This window comes from Hemiscyllium ocellatum, chromosome 2 (assembly GCF_020745735.1).
Source record: "Hemiscyllium ocellatum isolate sHemOce1 chromosome 2, sHemOce1.pat.X.cur, whole genome shotgun sequence".
In the NCBI taxonomy this organism is placed as follows: domain Eukaryota; kingdom Metazoa; phylum Chordata; class Chondrichthyes; order Orectolobiformes; family Hemiscylliidae; genus Hemiscyllium; species Hemiscyllium ocellatum.
Window position 1 is genome coordinate 19,237,881 of NC_083402.1, and position 22,452 is coordinate 19,260,332.

At 43.0% G+C, this 22,452-nt stretch overlaps 1 protein-coding gene across 1 annotated transcript in view; it reads right to left on the reverse strand.

Annotated features, from left to right (window-relative positions):
• Positions 1–12,424: 12,424 nt before the first annotated feature.
• The window catches only part of LOC132826800 (15-hydroxyprostaglandin dehydrogenase [NAD(+)]-like), a 67,359-nt gene continuing 57,331 nt past the window's right edge, over positions 12,425–22,452 (reverse strand). The window contains exon 7 of the mRNA XM_060843038.1: positions 12,425–12,894. Coding sequence (XP_060699021.1) covers positions 12,756–12,894 — 139 coding nt within the window. The 3' untranslated portion in view covers positions 12,425–12,755. The remainder of the gene's footprint in view (positions 12,895–22,452) is intronic.

Below are 22,452 nucleotides of genomic sequence, written 5' to 3' on the forward strand. Positions count from 1 at the left end.
GAGAAATCAGAGTTATCGTTTTGGATAGAGTGACCCTTCCTCAGAAATCAATCCAAAACGTGAACTCTGATTTCTCTTCACAGATGCTGCCAGAGCTGCTGAGTTTTTTGCTGAAGTTTCTGTTCTTGTCTCTGATTTACAGCACCGACAGTTCTTTCAGTTCTTATTTAGTATTTGACTCACTGCCACTTCTCTTCTAGGCATGTCCACCCTGAAGAAGTTCTGCTTCTCCCTGTGATGGGATTTCCATTCCAAACTTTTTTCTTGTCCATCAGTTCTGAAGAAGGGTCACTCGACCCAAAACATTGATTTCTCTCCACAAATGCTGCCAGACCTGTTGAGCCTTTCCAGCAATTTTTGTCAGTAATTTTAACAAGATTTTCTAGGTGAGAAATTTACGTGTTTGGGTGAAACATTATATATAAACTCCACACTTATCGTTTTGCATTGAATGAAATAATGATCGGAGTATTGACCAGTATTGTACCTGATCCCATCAATTTCCCATTGGTCAAATCAGGTCAAAGTTGCCTCAAAGGTTCTTTGGAATAGTGGCACAAGACTATTAATGGCACTGGAGACAGTGTTCGGCTTAATCTCTCACCCAAAACTAGAACTTCAGACAAAGCAGCACTCCCTCTGTCAGCATGGATAAAACATCAAAGTTACTGGAGAGGCACGTTAGCTCGGAACGTTTAGATTCAGAAGAAAGAAAGAACCATACAATGGTTTAACTGGAGGATGCTTAACGGAAGGATTAAATGATGGCTAATTTCATGCACAAAGTATTGGGTATTGGGACATTTCAGTGTAACAAAGTGGGTCTCTAAGTCTGCATCTTCAGACTCAAAGATTAGACTGGGTTTTACAGAGGCAGAAGGAGGACTGTTAATAAGTCACACATGGGCTCTACTGAAACCATTACATGTTCAGCAGGAAAATGTGTAAGTGAGACTTTCTTTTTAAATAAGAAAACAAACTTACTTTTTCTGGAATTTGTTTTCTTTTCATTTGTTCACAGGATGCATGTATCACTCGTTGGCCCAGCATTTACTGCCCATCCCTCGTTACCCTAACTGAGCGGTAACCAGGTTGCAGTGGGTCTGGAGCTGCATCAAGGCCATGCAGTTAAGGAGGACAGATTCCCTTCCTTAAAGGGCATGAGTCAACCAGATGGATACAAGTCTGTTCAGTGATTGGACCTTTCCAGTGCCTCCAATATAAGTAAGTAAAAATGCCTTTCCTGCTTTTTGCTTTTGATCTTTTTTCTTTTGTTTTTCTTCATTTTCTTTTCTTTTAAGCTTCCAACAGCAGTGGCAGAGTCAGCAATGCCAGGACAAACGGGACACAGCTCCCCTCTGCCTGGTGTCTCCCGGTAAGTGAGAACCAGGTCCTGGGATAACTTCCCTAGCACTCACTGGCTAGGCTAAGCCTTTAGGTCCATAGCTAGGCCTGGGTGCCTTAAGGAGGAGAAAGGCACGTTCAATTTCCCTGTATGTCAGTCCACCAGTCTGTTGGTCTACCTGTCTGTTGGTCGACCTGTTTATTGGTCTCTCTGTATGATGCTCTCTCCCCATCTGTTGGTCTCCCTGTGTGGTGATCTTGTCCTGGCATGGAGTTCATGTCCTGAAGTGGAGGTCTTGTCCCCATGCGATGGTCATCTTCACCTTTGGCATCCAGTTATTCCAACGGCCTGGCAGGAGCTCTCATCCAGCAGTGGTGATCTCCAGCGTGATTGTCTTCATCAGAGGCTTCCAGCCCAGTATTCCAGTGAGTTGGAATTATGGTCTTGTCCTGCCTGCAGCTTCAAGTTATTCCATCATTCCTAAATCAGCTTTGCCTGAACCTCAGAGCCATTAACTGAACTCTAATGATCTCTGTCCTAATTTTAGTTTGTTTTATTAATATATATAATAGCTGTTGTTGATGTAGGTTCCATGTTGGTGTGATTTATAAATCAGTTCACTGTGTTTCTTTATGTAAATGTACACGTGACAATAAATTTCTAATCTGTTCTATTCTATTCAATTCTATTCTATTCTATTCGATGGTTTGTTTGTCAAACGTGAAAGCGTTGTTTTCATATGCTACTGTACAGAACCGAACTGCTTTAGTGATTATACATATACATAACGATATTTTATGAATAAAGTATATTTTTGAAATAAAACAATGCAGTAGTTTTTTGGGGGGCTTATACGGTCACTATTGAGCTAACTTTCCTTGATGGATTTCCATTGAATTTAAATTTCACCAGCTGCCAATGTTGTGATGTGAACTCATGTGCTTAGAATATTGGCATTGGGCTCGGGATTACTAGCCCAGTGTGTTACCACTACACCACTGCCCCCCCATGGCATAGTGTCAGCACTGACCAAAATGAATGGGAAAAGTCAAGTGAAGGCACTGGGTGATTTTTCCAGTAGGATAGAGCATGCAAAAAAAAAATGCTGGAATCATTTATGGAGCTGAAGGCTGTTCTGAAGGTAGGGAACCCTTCTGCAAGGATGAACGGCTGGATGGTCTTCCTTATTGTATCATAGAATGCTATGAACACAAATGGAAGTGATCTGAGCCATCTTGCCCATGTCAGCTCTTTGAAGGTTTTCTCCAACCAGCACCGAATCTCCAACTCTTTTCACATCACTTTGTACATTTTTTTCTCCAATTATTCATCTAATTCTCTTCACATGATCAATGTTGAATTGGCCTCCAGTACTGTCCCAAGCAGCAAGTTCTGAGTGTGACAATTTGTTGTGCAAAATAAAAATCCTCATGTCATCTCCAGCTCTTTTGTCAGTCACCTTATGCCTATTCCCTGGACACTTAACTATCCTGTTACTGTAAACAGTTTAGAGTCATAAAGTCATACAGGATGGAAACAGACTCTTCGGTCCAACTCGCCCATGCTGACCAGGTTTCCTAGATTGAACTAATCCCATTTGCCTGCATTTGGCCCATACATCTCTAAACCATTTCTATCCATGTACCTATCCAAATGCCTTGTAAATGTTGTATCACTTCTTCTGGCAGTACCCCCTATAACCCTCAGGACCCTTTTAAATTTTGCCCCTCTCACCTTAAATCTATCACCTGATGAAGGAGCGATGCTCCGAAAGCTACTGTGCTTCTAATTAAACCTGTTGGACTATAACCTGGTGTTGTGTGATTTTTAACCTTAAATCTAGACTGTCTAGTTTTGGACTCTCATACCATGGGGAAAAAGACCTTGCCTATTCACCTTATCTATGCCTCTCATGATTTTATAAACATCTACAAGGACACCCCTTACCCTCCTAGGCTCCAGAGAAAAACAAATATTTCCTATTCACCTTATCTATGCCTCTCGTGATTTTATAAACATCTACAAGGTCACCCCTCATTTTCCTAGGTTCCAAAGATAAAAGTCCCAGCCTATTCACCTTATCTATGCCTCTCATGATTTGATAAACATCTACAAAGTCACCCCTCACCCTCCTAGGCTCCAGAGGAAAAAGTCCCAGCCTATCCAGCCTCTACTTATAACTCAATTACCCCCGTTTCATCCTTGTAAATCTTTTTTTCTCTCTTTCCAGTTTAATAACATTCTTCCTGTAGCAGGGCAATCAGAATACATGTTTCCCCAACTTCTGTGCTCAGTGCTGTGACTGATAAAAGCAAGTGTTCCAAATGCCTTCTTCACCACCTTAACTACCTGTGACGTTTCAAGCAACTATGTACCTGTACCCCTTGGTCCTCTATTTGACAATACTCTTCTGGACCCGACTATTAACTGTGTAAGTCCTACCCTAGTTTGCCATATCAAAATGCAACATCTCAAATTTATCTAATCTACGTTCCATCTGTCAATCGTTAGTCCACTGGCCCGGTTGATTATGATCCATTGTACTCTTTGATAGCCTTCTTTCCAGTCCACTATACTACCAATTTTGCTATCATCCGTCAAGTCATGAACCATGTCTCCTATATTTTCATCCAAATTGTTTATATAAATGAGAAAACAAACAGTGGATCCAGCACCTTATAGCACACAGCTGGTCACAGGCTTCCAGTTTGAACGACAACCCTCAACTACCACTCTCTGTCTCCTATCATCAAGCCAATTTTATTCAATTCGATAGCTCTTCCTGGATCTCATGTGATCTAATCTTACTAACCAGTCTACCATGCAGAACCTTATTGAAGGCCTTTCTAAAGTCCATGTAGATAATGTCTACTGCTCTGCCTTCATCTTGATGGTACAGAATTTAAATATTTGTGTAAAGAGAGGCATGATGCTGAAGTCTTTAATTTTACACTCACCATGACAAAAAATAAATTACTTTTTCTTTTGCTCTCCCAAACCCATTTCATAATTTTGAATAGCTCGACTAAATTTCCTCCTAAATCTCTTCTGCTTTAAGGGGTACAATGTTAGATTCTCTACTCTTAACATGTAAGGTCCCTGGCACAACTCTGGTTCATTTCCCTCTGCTCCTAAAGTGTAGAGAACGTTGTTAAAGAGATGTACAGCCCAGAAGCAGACCCTTCAGTCCAACTCATCCATGCTGACCAGATATCCTAAATTAATCTAATCCCATTTATCAGTTCTTGGCCCATATCCCTCTAAACCCTTCCTATTCATACACCCATCCAGATGCCTTTTAAATGCTGCAATTGCACCAGCTACCACCACTTCCTCTGGCAGCTCATTCCATACACGTACCACCCTCTGTGTGAAAAAGTTGCCACTTCCGTCCCTTTTATATCTTTCCCCTCTCACCCTAACCTATGCCCTCTAGTTCTGGACTCCCTTGCCCAGGAAAAGACCTTGTCTATTTACCCTATCCATGCCCCTCATGATTTTATAAACTTCTATAAGGTCACCCCTCAGCCCCCAACGCTCCAGGGAAAACAGCCCCAGCCTATTCAGCCTCTCCCTATAGCTCAAATCCTCCAACCCTGGCAACAGCTTTGTAAATCTTTTCTGAACCCTTTCAAGTTTTACAACGTCCTTCCTGTAAGAGGGAGACCAGGCGTGCTCGTAATATTCCAAAAGTGGCCTATCCAATGCCCTGTACAGCCACCACATGACATCCCAACTCCTATACTCATGCTTTGACCAATAAGGGAAAACATATCAAATGTCTTCTTCACTATCTCATTGGGGTATATGCATCTGAAAGGGTTAAAGCTGAAGAGTGCCATAAGAACCTACCACTATGCTGATCTCCTGTGGACAGAACAGGTTAGGATCTTGAACGGGGGAGACCCAGCATCTCGTTCCTCTCAAATTTCATGTAGTGATGTATCATTACAAGATAAACTAGTTGCTGACATGTACTACACTATATCTGGTTAATTACTCTACTAGTTAGACCATGAGGTAATTTTCTTCTATAACAATGACCAAGCTGACCCTGCAGTTTCCTTCACTTAAAGAGGATGGTGGCAACTCATTCAGAGTAATTAACCCTAATAACATTCAACATTGAATATAATACTTCAGCTGAGGTCCAACGAGTGTCTGTGGCCATTTAAATGGCATTCTGACTTACTATAGTAGCCTCCTGATGGCTTAAAATTATGAAAATCCCACATTAAGGAGTACAATGACTTGAAATAGGTGGAAAGTTAAAGTTTGGGAATGATGACCAATGAAATTATTAGGTGAAATCTTCCATTAGCAAGTGAGCTTAGTGGTGGTAGGACCGAAAGTGAATGATACTTCCACCATGGGGTGGGGAGGGGCATGGTGGGATGCTGGATCACATTGTGATCAGCCAATTGGGTGCACACAGGCAAGGAGCTTGGCAAATCATGTCACAAAGAGGTATAGGAAGTTGTCACCTCCATTACCTCATGAGGGCATCAAAGGTCTGGGTCCCAGCTGGCATTGATTCCCTACAAACCAGGAGAATCACTGTTGGACCTATAATGCAGGGAAAACCTCTGGTCCATATGTGCCTCTCCTTGACCCCTCACAAACTCTTCAGCACATCTGAGGAAAGACAAAAGAGTGGATCCACAAATCAGTAATGACTTGCTGCAGGTTGTCCTGCAGACCATCCGAGACAGGCAAGAAGTCCAGTTCCCAGGAATGACAGCTGGAGGGCTTGTTTTATGATCAAGGGACAGTAACACCAGTGAGGCTTGTGCAATAATCAGGCTTGGTACAGGACGAGAAAGAAGAACATGCTGCTCAGACAACATCGTGGCATATGTACGCATGTGACCAGTACACTACCTCCATCAGGATGTACAATTCTGCCACATTGAGAACTTGGAAGGGAAATTGTTGTTGACATTTGGTATAAGCGAGTCCTAATGCAGGGTACTTTGGCATCGATACAATCATGCCTCACAGGCACTTTCTTCAAATGTGGGCAATGCCTTATGCAGAACCATCATGTAGATACCAGCAAGACGTGGAACGACACACTGCCTTGACCCCCACCCTCCTCACTTCCTTTCCCCACCTTGTTTCCTGCTTCCAATTGCAGCACAAGATTACACTGATTGTAGCAACACTTCAGAAATCATCTCCACTTCTAATGAAAAAGCTGTTTGTTTTAGATGAACTATTATCTCCATTAAGTTGGCAGACAGAATTTGATACAGGTCCAAGCTCATTATAATATCAGCAAAACTCCATCTCCTGCCTTGTTGTTCTTACAGGTTATTGTTAAGTGCCAGTTAACATTTTCCAAACAATGTTCTTTCACACTGCATGAATGATACACAGAAATGAAGTGACAGGGTGGTGAATTACACTGGGAGCCAGGCAAATGGCTCAGTCATGGCCATATTGGAGTCAATGGTTTGAGAGAGAATTGTAAAAAAACACTGGGAGAGATGTTAACAAGGGTTGGTTGCAGTTTCACTCACACAGTCGCTCAAAGTAAACATTTACTCTCAGTTAAAGTGCAGCGATAGTTGTCATGCAGCCAACTACAACAGGCATACAGCACAGTGAGGCCCAAACTTAAAGGTCAAAACTAAAGATGAGTTTTCACTTGTGCAGTTTGTGAGAAATGTTGGTCACTAAGAAATGAATCACTTCAGTCTTTTGACACATTACAACACAGAGGCAGTGGTATGCAAAAAGCTGATGCAGGCATGATAAGTTGCTTTAATAATGCTTCATGATCAATACAAATTTACAGCAGTTGAAATAATACAATTATATTATAGAGAAAACATTTTGATTTAAAGTTTTTCTTTCCCCTAAAGGTTGCTTTCCAGACCAGTGATGTGCCATCAGTGCTGGGTCCACTGGTTTTTGTCATTTATATAAATGATTTAAATGTGAACGTAAGAGGTATAGTTATTAAGTTTGCAGATGACACCAAAATTGGAGGTGTAGTGGACAATGAAGATTACTTCAGCCTACAATGGGATCTTGATAGATGGGCAAATGGGCTGAGGAGTGACAGATCGAGTTTACTTTAGATAAATGTGAGGTGCTGCATTTTGGAAAGGCAAATCAGAGCAGTACTTATACACTTAATGATATGGTCCTCAGCAGAGCTGCTGAACAAAGGGACCTTGAAGTGCAGGTTCATATTTTCTTGAAAGTAGAGTGACAGGTAGATAAGAAAGTAAAGAAGGTGTTTGGTGTGCTTTCCTTTATTGGACAGAGCATTCCATATTAGAGTTGAGAAGTGGCTGTACAGAACATTGGCTGTACAGGCCACTCTTGGAATATTGTATGCAATTCTGGTATTTCTTTCTATTGGAAGGATATTGTGAAACTTGAAAGGGTTCATAAAAGATTTACCAGGATGTTGCCAGGGTTGGAGGATTTGAGCTATAGGGAGAGGCTGAACAGGCTGGGGCTACTTTCCCTGAAGCGTTGGAGGCAGAGGGGTGACCTTATAGAGGTTTACAAAATTATTAGATTAGATTACTTACAGTGTGGAAACAAGTCCACACCGACCTGCCGAAGCACACCCACCCAGACCCATTCCTTTACATTTACCCCTGCACCTAACACTACGGGCAATTTAGTATGACCAATTCACCTTTCCTGCACATTTTTTGACTGTGGGAGGAAACCGGAGCAAACCCATGCAGAAACAGGGAGAATGTGCAAACTCCACACAGTCAGTCGCCTGAAGCTGGAATTGAACCCGGGTCTCTGGCGCTGTGAGGCAGCAGTGCTAACCACTGTGCCACCGTACCACCCACAATTAGATTACTTACAATATGGAAACAGGCCCTTCGGCCCAACAAGTCCACACCGACCATCCGACGTGCAACCCACCCACACCCAACAAGTACCCGAGCAACAAATCTTCTCACAAACGTTGGACCCATTCCCCTATATTTACCCTTTCACTTAACACTACGGGCAATTTAGCATGGCCAATTCACCTAACCTGCACATTTTTGGATTGTGGGAGGAAACTGGAGCACCCGGAGGAAAGCCACGCAGACACAGGGAGAATGTGCAAACTCCACACAGAGAGTCGCCTGGATAGGATAAATAGACAAAGTCTTTTCCCTGGGGTGGGGGAGTCCAGAACTAGAGGGTATAGGTTTAGGGTGAGAAGGGAAAGATATAGAAGAGACCTAAGGGGCAACTTTTTCACACAGAGGGTGGTATGTGTATGGAATGAGCTGCCAGAGGAAGTGGTGGAGACTGGTACAATTACGACATTTAAAAGGTATCTGGATGGGAATATGATTAGGAAGGGTTTAGAGGAATACGGGCCAGGTGCTGGCAAACGGTTAGGATAGGATATTTGGTCAGCATGGACGAGTTGGGCCGAAGGGTGTGTTTCCGTGCTGTAAATGTCTATGACTCTATGAGTCTATAAAGTATGCTATTCTGGGGCTGAGGCTTGGCAAAGTAGGTTTGTGAGGCTTTTGTTTTTCCCAGTGCCTCATCTTTCTGTGAACAGGATGTTTTAGTGCATTTTAAAACTTTGATACAGATCAAGGCTGAAGTTTTTATTACAGTTACCCTTAGAGAAATTAGATGGGATTGGATGAGACATTGAACATAATAAATAAGGCCATTAATATGTTATGCAGCCACTGGAAATAATACTCGCACTCAGCAAGCTTGTGATCAATTCTCAATCTCAATTTTCCTATCCTGTTGATTCCCATATCTCATTTGGTTGCCTGGAAAATGGACAGCAGGTGACCTGTTGTGGTTCTGTTCGCCGAGCTGGAAGTTTTTGTTGCAAACGTTTCGTACCCTGGCTAGGCGACATCATCAGTGCTCTGGAGCCTCCTGCGAAGCGCTTCTTTGAGTTTCTTCCGGTATTTATAGTGGTCTGTCCTTGCCGCTTCCGCATAAATACCGGAAGAAACATCAAAGAAGCGCTTCGCAGGAGGCTCCAGAGCACTGATGATGTCGCCTAGCCAGGGGACGAAACATTTGCAACAAAAACTTCCAGCTCGGCGAACAGAACCACAACAACGAGCACCCGAGCTACAAATCTTAGCAGGTGACCTGATCTAAGAATGCATTGAGTCTGTAGCTTGACTACTGAGCAAGTTCCAGTTCAGTCACAGGGCCTGGCTCTCAATTATTAGGCTCCAATCTACCATACACTTACATCTCTTTCATACACAGTGCATTGGGACCTTAGCAGATGGGAGCAGAAGGCGTTTTAATGGCTGACATGGGCTTAGTGCCATTTTTAAATGTCTCAAACCCACTTCCAATCTCCTTTAATGAATAAGCACCACTCATTGCAATGAATTACCTCTGGGAGAAAGTGAGGACTGCAAGTGCTGGAGATCAGAGTCAAAACGTGTGACACTGGAAAAGCACAGCTGGTCAGACAGCATCTGGGGAGCAGGAGAGTCGATGTTTTGAGCATTAGGTCTTCATCAGGAATGAGGGATGACCCAAGTGGGCTGAGAGATAAATGGGAAGGGTCTGGGGGAGATAAATGGGGGTGGGGTGGTGGGGTGAGATAAATCAGGAGGGGAGTTGGGGGAGGTAAATGGGAGGGGGGGGGTTGGGGGGAGATAAATGTGAGGGGATACCTCTAGCAGACTTTGATAACAAATTGGATTCTGTAATCTTTTATCTTATAATGACTTTTAAATGGAGCAATAAGAAGATATATTGCACTTTTCAATCAGTAAACTTGTGAACTTGTCACATCATCCTTGACATAGGATGATGCAAAACGTCAAGCCTTGATTTATGTTTGTTCACCTGGCATAAAATAAGTCAAGGGAAAAATTTCAAATGGAGTGGATTAACTGTGGATTCTCACCCTTTCTACTCCCTTCCTAGTCTGACTGACTGGAAATTTAAACTTCCTTCCAGCTGCAAGGAAAGGCCCTCCTTTAGATCACCAGGGCCTGATCTACTATTTTAGCCTTAGGCTTGAACAATGGTGACTTTCCCACCAAGCTAAAGCTGTTTGGATCAATACCTAGGGTTAGAACATCTCTTCATGTTTCCTTATGGGCAGGAGCTGGGTGACTCTGTTATGACTCCACCTGGCAACATTTGCCTTCTGCACTTCTCCATTGGTTTCCTCTCCCAGACTCCTAAAGTATTGCTGAACTGAAATGTTTACATTAACTACAGTGACAGGTCAAAAAAATGTCCTTTCTCACACCTTTGGCTGAAATTAAAGTGCCTTTGCTTTGGTCTGTTTTCCAACACACGAAGACTGAGACATATAGGTTCTTGAGTATCAAGGGGATCAAGGATTACAAGGAGAAAGTGTGAGAATGGGGATGAGAAACATATCAGCCATGACTGAATAGCAGAGCAAACTGGATGGGCTGAATGGCCTATTTTCTTCTCACACATCTTATGGTCTTATGGATTAGCCAAAAATTTTTGTCCATTAATGTGTAAAAAAAGCTCAAAGGTAAGCAATTCATCAATATGTGATGATGGGAGGTGAGAACCAGTTGACTCTAAATTATAATCGCTGTTCCATCAGTATCGTGGAGTTCAAGTCCTGAAACTCCCTTTCTAATATCACTGTGGTTGTCCCCATACCATGTGGACTAGTGTAGTTCAATCAGGCAATTAGAGATGTGCAACATACAGTGATGTCGCCAACCAGCAATGCCCAAGTACTATAAACAACTGAAAAGAAAAATAAATGCCTTTGCCTAGTCTCTAGGTTCACGATTGTTATCCAAGAATGGAAGTCTGGTCTACTCTACATGTGGCTCCAGGCCTAGTCGATGCTGACTCTTCAGGGCAATGAGGGATCGGCTATAAATATGTTTCAGGGTTATCCACAGGGGAAAGTCACATTTTGGTTTACAACAGTTTTTGGCATACACATAAACATCATTTCCATTTCCATGATGATAACTTAGAGTGCATATTTCCTATTATGGAATTGTAACACTTTTTTGGGGATAAGTGGGCACTCAAGATGGTACCAGCTCACACTTTCTTGCTTGGATCCACAGGAGCAATCCTTCTATTTCTAGCTGTGTTCCAGCACAACACTTGGAATTTATTTTAAATTACATCAATGCCTCAGTGATATACTGACTTCTGGGGGCAGGGAAGGGGTTGGGGTGTGTGTGTGTGTGTGTGTGTGTGTGTGTGCGCGAATTGGATGCAGAACAACAAATGCTAAATGCTCTTCAGTGGACCTAAACCCTACTTTCTTTAAGGGATATGGGACTTAAGATATAAAAATAACACCCCTTGCAACATATGATACTTCATAGGGTCAGATTTCAAATTCTTTAAATTTCAACATCTATCCTAACTCCATAATTTCTTAGGGTTAAAAGTTTAGTGCCAAAAGCTGTAAATATTAAGCTACATCAAAAATAATCCACTTATAGATCATAAATGAGAAAAATGTTGCCTGTTATACATTGAAGTATATGTCCTACCTGTATGACCAGGAATGTTAGACTATGCACTGGGCACATCCAGGTTTCAAACTGTCCAAAATGCATAGCAAAAAGATTTTATGGATTGATTCCAAGAGGATTTGAGTCCAAGTTCAAATAGGGAGATTAAGAAGACATTTGTATGAAAGTGTGGTGCTGGAAAAGCTCAGGCAGCATCCAAGGATTTGAGAATCGAGGTTTTGGGCATAAACCCTTCATCAGGAATCAGGCTTATGCCCGAAACATTGATTCTCCTGCTCCTCAGATGCTGCCTGAGCTGCTGTGCTTTTCCAGCACCACACCCTCGACTCTCCAGCATCTGCAGTCCTCACTTTCTTCTATTGTACGAGAGGTTCATGAATTCCCAGTATATGATCAGTAAAGGAAATCTTGGGAATTTTAAAAACATCGAGGAGAAAGTGAGGATTGCAGATGCTGGAGATCAGAGCTGAAAATAGGTTGCTGGAAAAGCACAGCAGGTCAGGCAGCATCCAAAGAGCATGAGAATCGACGTTTCGGACATGAGCCCGAAGAAGGGCTCATGCCTGAAACGTCGATTTTCCTGCTCTTTGGATGCTGCCTGATCTGCTGCGCTTTTCCAGCAACACATTTTCAATTTTAAAAGCATTACAAGTTCAAGTTTCTTATTGCTAGTTTAAGTCATAATTTGTTCAACAATATCCACAATTATTTCACACTGCAGAGTTCCCTTTGATTACAAAAATATAATTAAATTAAATAATTTAAAGACGAGGAAAGTTAAAACATTTTATGCAGGGCATAGCAAAAGAACATCCAAGTTGGTGCCTGCACTTATCCAAAGTCATTTAGAGTTTGTGCAAAATACATTGTCAGCTCATGTCCCCTGACGTCAGGGGCAGGTGAATTTGAGAGACACTCTGTTAGCAAGACCGGGAGGAGTTGGTCTACTTTACTTCTGGCTGTATCAGCATTGTCTCATAGATTTCAAAATGGATCCCTTTGGACTTGGTTATCTTCATGACTGCTCCATTCAAGTCCTCCTCCTGAAGAATTTTCATTAACCCTTCAACGATTAATGACGGGCTGCAAAAATAAAAAAAACATTTCTGCTGTATTTTGTAAAGCTCAGTTATGATGAAAATGCTTCCACTTGCAACTCCTGAAGCATCTCCAGAATGAGGGGTGATCTTATTGAAGAGTTTACAATGCACAAAGAATTCAGGTGGGTAGATATAGAGAAACAATCGCTTGTTAAGTAGATTCAAGTTTGAGATAGATTGTTAAATAGGAAGGGAAACCATGGTAAAGAGGAAACTAGGATTGAAGATTAACACAGCAGCATTAATCTCATTGATTGGTGGACCTGACTTGATGAGGATTAGAGTGGTACTGAGTGATTCCTGATGAAGGGCTCCCATCTAAAACATTGATTTTCCTGCTCCTCGGATGCTGCCTGATCTGCTGTGCCTTGCTAGCACCACTCTAATCTTGACTCTGATCTCTAGCATCTGCAGTCCTCACTTTCACCTTGATGAGTTGAAAGGCCTACTCTGCTTCTCCATCTTGTGGTCTAAACAGGATTTTAAAGTTAGAGGTGAAGTCAGGCTGTATCTTTTCCTCACAATAGGTTTGCAGAATATTCAAATCTCTCTGCCCAAAGGTTATAGACACTGGGCACCAACTGGAACGCTGAGACTGATGCATTGTTGACTGATAAGGTCATCAATTGGCCAAAGGTAGGTAAATGGAATGGGAGGAGAGATCAGTCGCGACCTAAGTGAAGGCAGCAGCAGGCCCGAGGGACTCAATGGTCTCAAGCCAATGAATGATATTCCGGAAAAGGGGTGGTTTCAATTCTACCGCCATAACTTGGTGAAACCAGTCCCCATCACCCGGCTCAATCAAAAACAGCTGAAACAGACATTTCCTCTGGGGCACTTGGGATGGCAAAAGGCTGAGCAACTGCCTGCACGATATCAGAGGCATAGGTTTTCACAGTTGTAATCAATGTGTACGTACAAACTAATTCTAATTCAAGATAGGCGGCAGACTGGCAGGGGGGGAGTGCGGGTTTCTGCCTGGACTTCATCGGCTCTGTCTGTTGGCACGTTTTATTTTTCTTTCGCCGCTCTTTCTTTTTCCCTTAATTTAATCGACTTACTTTCTGCGGAGAGCGGGTTTGTGTGGCGTGGAGGAGATCGAGCCAGTGTTGCAGTGAAAGAAGTCCCCTGGCATCTGTGGCGGTGGCCTGAGCAGGCAACCTGAGGTCCCCCAGCATCTATGGCGACGTCAAATGAGGGGGAAATTGAGCCAGCATTGGGAGAGGGAGCCAATTGGGATAAAAGAGCCCAGCACAGAGGAGATCGAGCCCTTGTAGGGATTGCGAGGCGCAGCATGGCTAAGCAGTTAAGAAAGACTGTAATGTTAAACTTTACTTACTTTTCTACTTTGTACCTAAGATTTTGTACCTAGAAACCTTTATTCTGAAGATGGTTCTAGGAATGGTGACTTTATATACATTTCACTGTACATCTGTATTCCTAAGCTTCAGTACAAGTCACAATAAAACCAAACTCTTAATTCTAATTCTAAACTGGTAAAGATTAGACTTAGACTTAGACTTACAGTGTGGAAACAGGCCCTTCAGCCCAACAAGTCCACACCGACCCGCCGAAGTGCAACCCACCCATACCCCTACATTTACCCCTTACCTATCACTACGGGCAATTTAGCTTGGCCAATTCACCTGACCCGCACATCTTTGTGACTGTGGGAGGAAACCGGAGCACCCGGAGGAAACCCACACAGACACGGGGAGAACGTGCAAACTCCACACAGTCAGTCGCCTGAGTCGGGAATTGAACCCAGGTCTACAGGCGCTGTGAGGCAGCAGTGCTAACCACTGTGCCACCGTAGTTTAAGGTTAATGTTAGGCAGCATTACAATAATAGGATAGGGCAAGTCTGGTGTTTAGTCTCTATTCTTCATCACTCTGAGGTGGTAGTAATGGGCCTTCTTGAACCACTGTGTTCATTGTAGAAGTTTGATGCAACTGAATGTCAAGGACATCAGTAAGTAGCTAAATGGCTATTTGCTGAAATCACATGTCAGCCTTAGCAGGTTTCCCGAAAGTACAGAGACCTTTCTGTCTTTATAACCAATCCAACAGCTTCATAGTCAGATTTACTGGGCACAAAACTTGATTTCCAAATTTTCTGCAGAAAAAGAATCCAAATTCAATTTCACAAGCCACAATAACCCATGGCTGCAGGTTATTAGCTCCGAAGCATAATCATTAACTTCCGTACTTCTTCACGTAACATAGAACATCAAACAATACAGCACAGAACAGGCCCTTCGGCCCTCGATGCTGCGCCGACCTGTGAACTAATCTAAGACCATCCCCCTACACCATCTCATCATCATCCATATGTTTATCTAGTGACAGTTTAAATGCCCCCAATGTGGCTACATTAACTATATTGGCAGGCAGAGCATTCCATGCCCTTACCACTCTCTGAGTAAAGAACCTGCCTCTGACATCTGTCCTAAATCTATTACCCCTCTATTTGCAGCTATGCCCCTTTGTACAAGCCAACATCATCATCCTAGGAAAAATTATTTTCACTGTCCACCCTATCTGCGAATTCTCTTGCAAGGATGCCTTCCTTGAAGAAGCTCTCTTCCTCCCTCTCCTGCTGGACATACTCTCCTCATTCCTAATGAAGTGCTTATGCCCGAAACATCGAATTTCTTGTTCCTTGGATGCTGCCTGACCTGCTGCGCTTTTCCAGCAACACACTTTCAGCTCTGATCTCCAGCATCTGCAGACCTCACTTTTTCCTCGAAGATTTTAACCTACTGCGAATCCTCTTGCAAGGATGTCTTCCTTGAAGAAGCTCTCTTCATCTCTCTCCTGCTGGACACACTTTCCTCATTCCTGATGAAGGACTTATGCCCGAAACGTCGAATTTCTTGTTCCTTGGATGCTGCCTGACCTGCTGCGCTTTTCCAGCAACACATTTTCAGCTCTGATCTCCAGCATCTGCAGACCTCACTTTCTCCTCGAAGATATCCACCTGGGTGGTAACTTTCAGGGATCAATGTACATGGACACCAAGATCCCTCTGCACGTCCACACTACCAAGAATCTTTCCATTCACCCAGTATTCTGCCTTCCTGTTATTCTCGCCAAAGTGAATCTCCTCATATCTATCTGCATTGAACTCCACTTGCCACCTCTCAGCCCAATTCTGCAGTTTATCCAAGTCCTCCTGCAACCTGCAACATTCTTCCACACCTTCTACCACTCCACCATCTTTAGTGTCATCTGCAAACTTACTAACCCAAATCATTTATAAAAATGACAAACAGCAGTGGTCCCAAAACAGATCCTTGTGGCAGACCACTAGTAACTGGACTTCAGGCTGAATATTTTCCATCAACCACCACTCGCTGCCTTTTTACAGAAAGTCCGTTTCTAATCCAAACTGCTCAATCACCCTCAATCCCATGCCTCTGCATTTTCTCCAAAAGTTTATCATGTGGAACCTTATCAAAGGCTTTGTTGAAGTCCATGTGCACCATGTCAACTGCCCTACCCTCATTTACATGTTTGGTCACCTTCTCAAAAAACTCAACCAAGTTTGTGAGACATGACCTGCCCTTGACGAAACCATGTTGACTATCTCCAATCAAACTGTCACTTGCTAGATGATTATAAATCTTATCTCTTATAACTCTTTCCAAAACATTTCCAACAACAGGCATAAGGCTCACTGGTCTATAATTACCTGGGTCATTTCTACTGCCCTTCTTGAACAAAGGCACAACATTTGCAAGCCTCCAATCCTCTGGTACCAAACCTGAAGACAATGATGACTCAAAGATCAAGGCTAAAGATTCCTCCATCTCCTCCTTAGCTTCCCAGAGAATCCTTAGATAAATCCCATCTAGCCCAGGGGACCCATCTACTTTAATGCCTTCTAGAATTGATGACACCTCCTCCTTACGAGCTTTAATCCTTTCTAGTCTGATAGCAAGTATCTCAGTCTTCTCCCCTACACTATTCTCCTTTTCCTGAGTGAAAACAGATGAGAAATATTCATTTAGCACCTCTCTGATCATTATACGGTCCACACACAACTTCCCACTTCTGTCTTTGATGGGCCCTATTCCTACCCTAGTCATCCATTTATTCCTCACATACCTACAGAAGGGTTTAGGGTTCTCCTTTATTCTACCTGTTAAAGACTGCTCATGTCACCTCCTTGCTCTTCTTAACTCTCTTTATAAATCCTTCCTAGCTAATCTGTAACTCTCCATAGCCTCATCTGAAACATCCCGTCTCAACGTCACATAAGCCTCCCTCTTCCACTTAACAAGAAATACAATTTCTTTATTAAACCATGGTTCCCTTACCTTATCACTTCCTCCCTGCCTGACAGGGACACAACTATCAAGGACACACAATATCCTGCTTAAACTAGCTCCACATTTCGATTGTCCCCATCCCCTGCATTTTGCTACCCCATTCTATACCTCCTAAATCTTGCCTAATGGCATTATAATTGCCCTTCCCTCATCGATAACTCTTGCCATGTGACATGTACCTATCCCTTTCCATCGCTATACTAAATGTGACTGAATTATGGTCACTCTCTCCAAAGTACTCACGTACAACTAAATCAAACAGCTGGCCTGGTTCATTACCAAGTACCAGATCCAGTGGGGCCTCCCCGCTTGTTGGCCTTTGACATACTGTGTCAGGAAACCCTCCTGTACACATTGGACTAAAACTGACCCATCCAACGTGCTAGAGTTATAGCATTTCCAATCAATGTTGGGGAAGTTAAAGTCCCCTATTATGACCACCCTATTCCTTTCACTCCTATCCAGAATTATTTTGCCGATCCTCTCCTCCATCACCCTGGAACTTTGCGAAAGCCTATTAAAAAGCTCCCAGCAGTGTGGCCTCTCCTCTCCTGTTTCTAACCTCAGCCCATAATATCTCAGTAGATGAGTCCTTGTCAAAAGTTCTTTCAGCTACCACTGTATTGTCCTTGACTAACAAGGCCACACCTCCCCCTCTTTTACCATCTTCCCTGTTTTTAATGAAAGATCTAAATCCTGGAACCTGCAACATCCATTCCTCACCCTGCTCTATCCATGTCTCCGAAATGGCCACAACATCAAAGTCCCAGATGCCTATCCATGCTGCAAGCTCATCTACCTTATTCCCAACAGTCCTTGCATTCAAGTAGCCACACTTCAGACTAGCTTGCTGTCTGCCAGCACACTTCTGTGACCGTGAAATCCTGTCCATGTCCTCCCTACTCTCATCCTCCTGTGTACTGGAACGACACCACAGGATCCCATCCCCCTGCTGAGCTAGTTCAAACCACCCTGAATAGCACTAGCAAATTTCCCACCCAGGATATTAGTACCCCTCTGGTTCAAATACAAGTAGATGGATTTGTGGAAATGGAGACTGGAGTCAATAAGAGTTGGAGAAGTGATGGTCTGATAGGTTTCCATGGAAGAATAGAATCAATGGGCCAAGTCACCTTTCCCATTGTACTTTTGAAGACATGAGATTTCTAAAATCACAGTGACAATGGGAAGTATTGCCACAGAAACCTCTTTGCTATACGGTGAAACTATGAGGGGTGAAACTTGTCCCAGGAGCAAAATCGATGCCAGGTAATCAGGCTTATATTTGGCACCACTTTGTTTTGTATCAATTTTAAAACCAATGTAGTTGACTGGCATCTGGAAAAGTCTAATTCATAAGTTAGGTCAGAAATCCTCCGAGAGTCATCCTCAGAGGCGTCTATGACATATGAACATACTTTCATTTTTCAGGAACTTAATGAGCTACAGATTTCCATGCTGTTTCTTTTATATATTCATAGTGAGGGGGATTATTTCAAGGGCACCTCGAAAGTAGGGCTGGAAGTTTGATATTTTTAAATAGTCATATTTATAAAAGATTTCTCAGAAATAAAACTTCTCTGAAAAATTAAAAAGCTAAAAAGAAAATTGGTGTCTCTCTCTAATTGGTTGGACCACAAAGGTCATGTTACAGAAATATATGATCTCCTTTATTTTCAGTCTGGCCATGACAAGCCAGCAAAGATATATTGGCTCTGAAGGCTGTACAATGCAGCTTTACTGGATTGATACAAGGGATTAAATTATGAGGACATGTATTCCTTGGTTGAAATAATTCAGGTGCATCTACATTAAGTCACATCAGACTGTGCTTGCACAATGTTAATTCCAAGTAAAAATGACTACCTGCTAAGTTGAGTCACTCATTACTATTGCATCCAGCTCTAACCTCTTGTTATTGTACAGCTTGACTCTAATTTGAACCAAATGTGCCAAAATTGGAATCATCATGAAACCAAGCCAAAGTCAGTACTACGGTACAAAGGCAGTATTATAGTACAGAGCAGCGGTGTTAAAGTTTATTATTGTGGTTTCATGCTTGACTACGATTGTTCATTACAGGGATAGGATGCACCAGTTCTCTTCTGGGTAGCCTTGCAAGTGTCAATCATTGCTTATTTAGATCACTGTCATCTGCCCATTAACAATTCTCATTCAGCCCAATACTCACAGAGTTAAGACTCCAGCAATGGGTCGACATTAAACTCCCATCCTAGTGTTCAAATCCCTCCATGACCTCTTCCTCACTGACTGACCAACCAAACGAAGACCCCTAAAGCTCTGTGTCCTTCTTGTTCTGGTGTCTTGTGCCTCACAAGGTTCCACCATTGGAAGCCACGCCCTCAGTGATATTGGGCTTTCTTAAAATACTCTGCCCTCGATTTATCTTTTAAGAGTCTCCTTAAAATAGATGTCATGAAACTTGAAAGGGTTTGGAAAAGATTTAAAAGGATATTACCAAGATTGGAGGGTTTGAGCAACAGGGAGAGGCTGAATAAGTTGGAGCTATTTTCCCTGGAGTGCAAGAGGATGAAGAGTGACCTAATTGAAGTTTCTAAAATCAGGAGGGGCATACATTGGATAAATAGTTAAGGTCTTTTCTCCAGGGTAGGGGAGTCCAAAACTAGAGGACACAGGTTTAAGGTGAGAGAGGAAAGATTTAAAAGGGACCTAAAGGGCAACCTTTCCATGCAGAGGGTGGTGTGAGTATGGAATGAGCTGCCAGAGGAAGTGGTGGAGTTTGGTACAATTACAAAATTTAAAAGGCATCTGGATGGGTATATGAATAGGAGGGTTTTAGAGAGATATGGGTCAAATGCTAGTAAATGGGACTAGATTAATGTAGAACAACTGTTAACATAGAACATAGGAAAATACAGCGCAGTACAGGCCCTTTGGCCTGCGATGTTGCGCCGATCCAAGCCCACCTAACCTACACTAGCCCACTATCCTCCATATGCCTATCCTATGCCCATTTATATGCCCATAAAGAGGGAGAATCCACCACTGCTACTGGCAGGGCATTCCATAAACTCATGACTCGCTGAGTAAAGAATCTACCCCTAACATCTGTCCTATACCTACCTCCCCTTAATTTAAAGCTATGCCCCCTCGTAATAGCTGACTCCATACGTGGAAAAAGGTTCTCATTGTCAACCCTATCTAAACCTCTAATCATCTTGTGCACCTCTATCAAGTCACCCCTAAACCTTCTTTTCTCCAATGAAAACAGCCCCAAGAGCCTCAGCCTTTCCTCATTCGATCTTCCTACCATGCCAGGCAACATCCTGGTAAACCTCCTCTGCACCCATTCCAGTGCCTCCACATCGTTCCGATAGTATGGCGACCAAAACTGCACACAATACTCCAGATGCGGCCGCACCAGATTCTTATACAACTGCAACATGACCTCAGGACTCAGGAACTCAATTCCTCTACCAATAAAAGCCAGTACGCCATATGCTTTCTTCATAGCACTATTTACCTGGGTGGCAACTTTCAGAGATCTGTGTACATGGACACCAAACCCCTCTGCTCATCCACACTACCAAGTAGCTGACCATTAGCCCAGTACTCCATCTTCTTGTTACTCTTACCAAAGTGAATCACTTCACACTTATCTACATTGAACTCCATTTGCCACCTTTCTGCCCAGCTCTGCAGCTTATCTATATCGCATTGTAACCTGCCACATCCTTCTTCACTGTCAACAACTCCACTGACTTTCGTATCATCCGCAAACTTGCTCACCCAACCTTCTAGCCCCTCCTCCAGGTCATTTATAAAAATGACAAACAGCAATGGTTCCATAACAGATCCTTGCGGAACACCGCTAGTAACTGCACTCCAAGATGAACCTTTACCATTAACTACTACTCTCAGTCTTCTTCCAGCCAGCCAATTCCTAATCCAAACATCCAACGCACCCTCAATGTCAGACCTCCGTATTTTTTGCAGTAGCATACCATGGGGAACCTTATCAAACGCCTTACTAAAATCCATATACACCACATCTACCGCTTTACCCTCGTCCACCTCATTAGTCACCTTCTCAAAGAATTCAATTAGGTTTGTGAGGCATGACCTGCCCTTCACAAAACCATGCTGACTATCCTTGATCACATTATTCCTATCCAGATGTTCATAAATTCTATCCCTTACAATTCTCTCTAAGACTTTCACCAGCCTATAGTTACTAGGGTTATCCCTACTCCCCTTCTTGAACAAGGGAACCACATTTGTTATCCTCCAGTCTTCTGGAACTATTCCTGTAGACAACGAGGACATAAAAATCAAGGCCCATGGCTCTGCAATCTCCTCCCTTGCTTCCCGAGAATCTATTCCTACCCTAGCCATTCTTTTATTCCTGACATACCTACAGAAAGCCTTTGGGTTTTCCCTAATCCTACCAACCAAGGACTTTTCATGTCCCCTCGTTGCTGCTCTTAGCTCTCTCTTCAGATCCTTCCTGGCTACCTTATAACTCCCAATTGCCCCAATTGAACCTTCACGCCTCATCTTTACATAGGCCACCCTCTTCCCTTTAACAAGGGATTCCAATTCCTTATGAAACCATGGCTCCCTCACAAGACCCTTTCCTCCCTGCCTGACAGGTACATACTTTTCAAGGACACTCAATAGCTGCTCCTTGAACAAGCTCCACATATCGATTGTACCCTTCCCTTGAAGACTACTTTTCCAAGCCACGCATCCTAAGTCATGCCTCACCGCATCATAATTTCCCTGCTCCCAGCTATAACTCTTGCCCTGCAGTGCACACTTATCCCTCTCCATCATTAGAGTAAAAGTCACCGAATTGTGGTCACTGTCCCCAAAGTGCTCACCTACCTCCAATTCTAACATGTGGCCTGGTTCGTTACTCAGAACCAAATCCAGTATGGCCTCACCTCTTGTTGGCCTGTCTACATATTGTGTCAGGAAACCCTCCTGCACACATTGGACAAACACCGACCCATCTAACGTACTCAAGCTATAGCTTTCCCAGTCAATATCTGGAAAGTTAAAGTCCCCCATAACAACCACCCTATTACTTTCACTCTTCTCCTGAATCATCCTCGCAATCCTTTCTTCTATGTCTCTAGGACTATTAGGAGGCCTGTAGAAAACTCCTAACAGGGTGACCTCACCTTTCCTATTTCCCAGCCCAAACTACCTCAGATGGTGAGT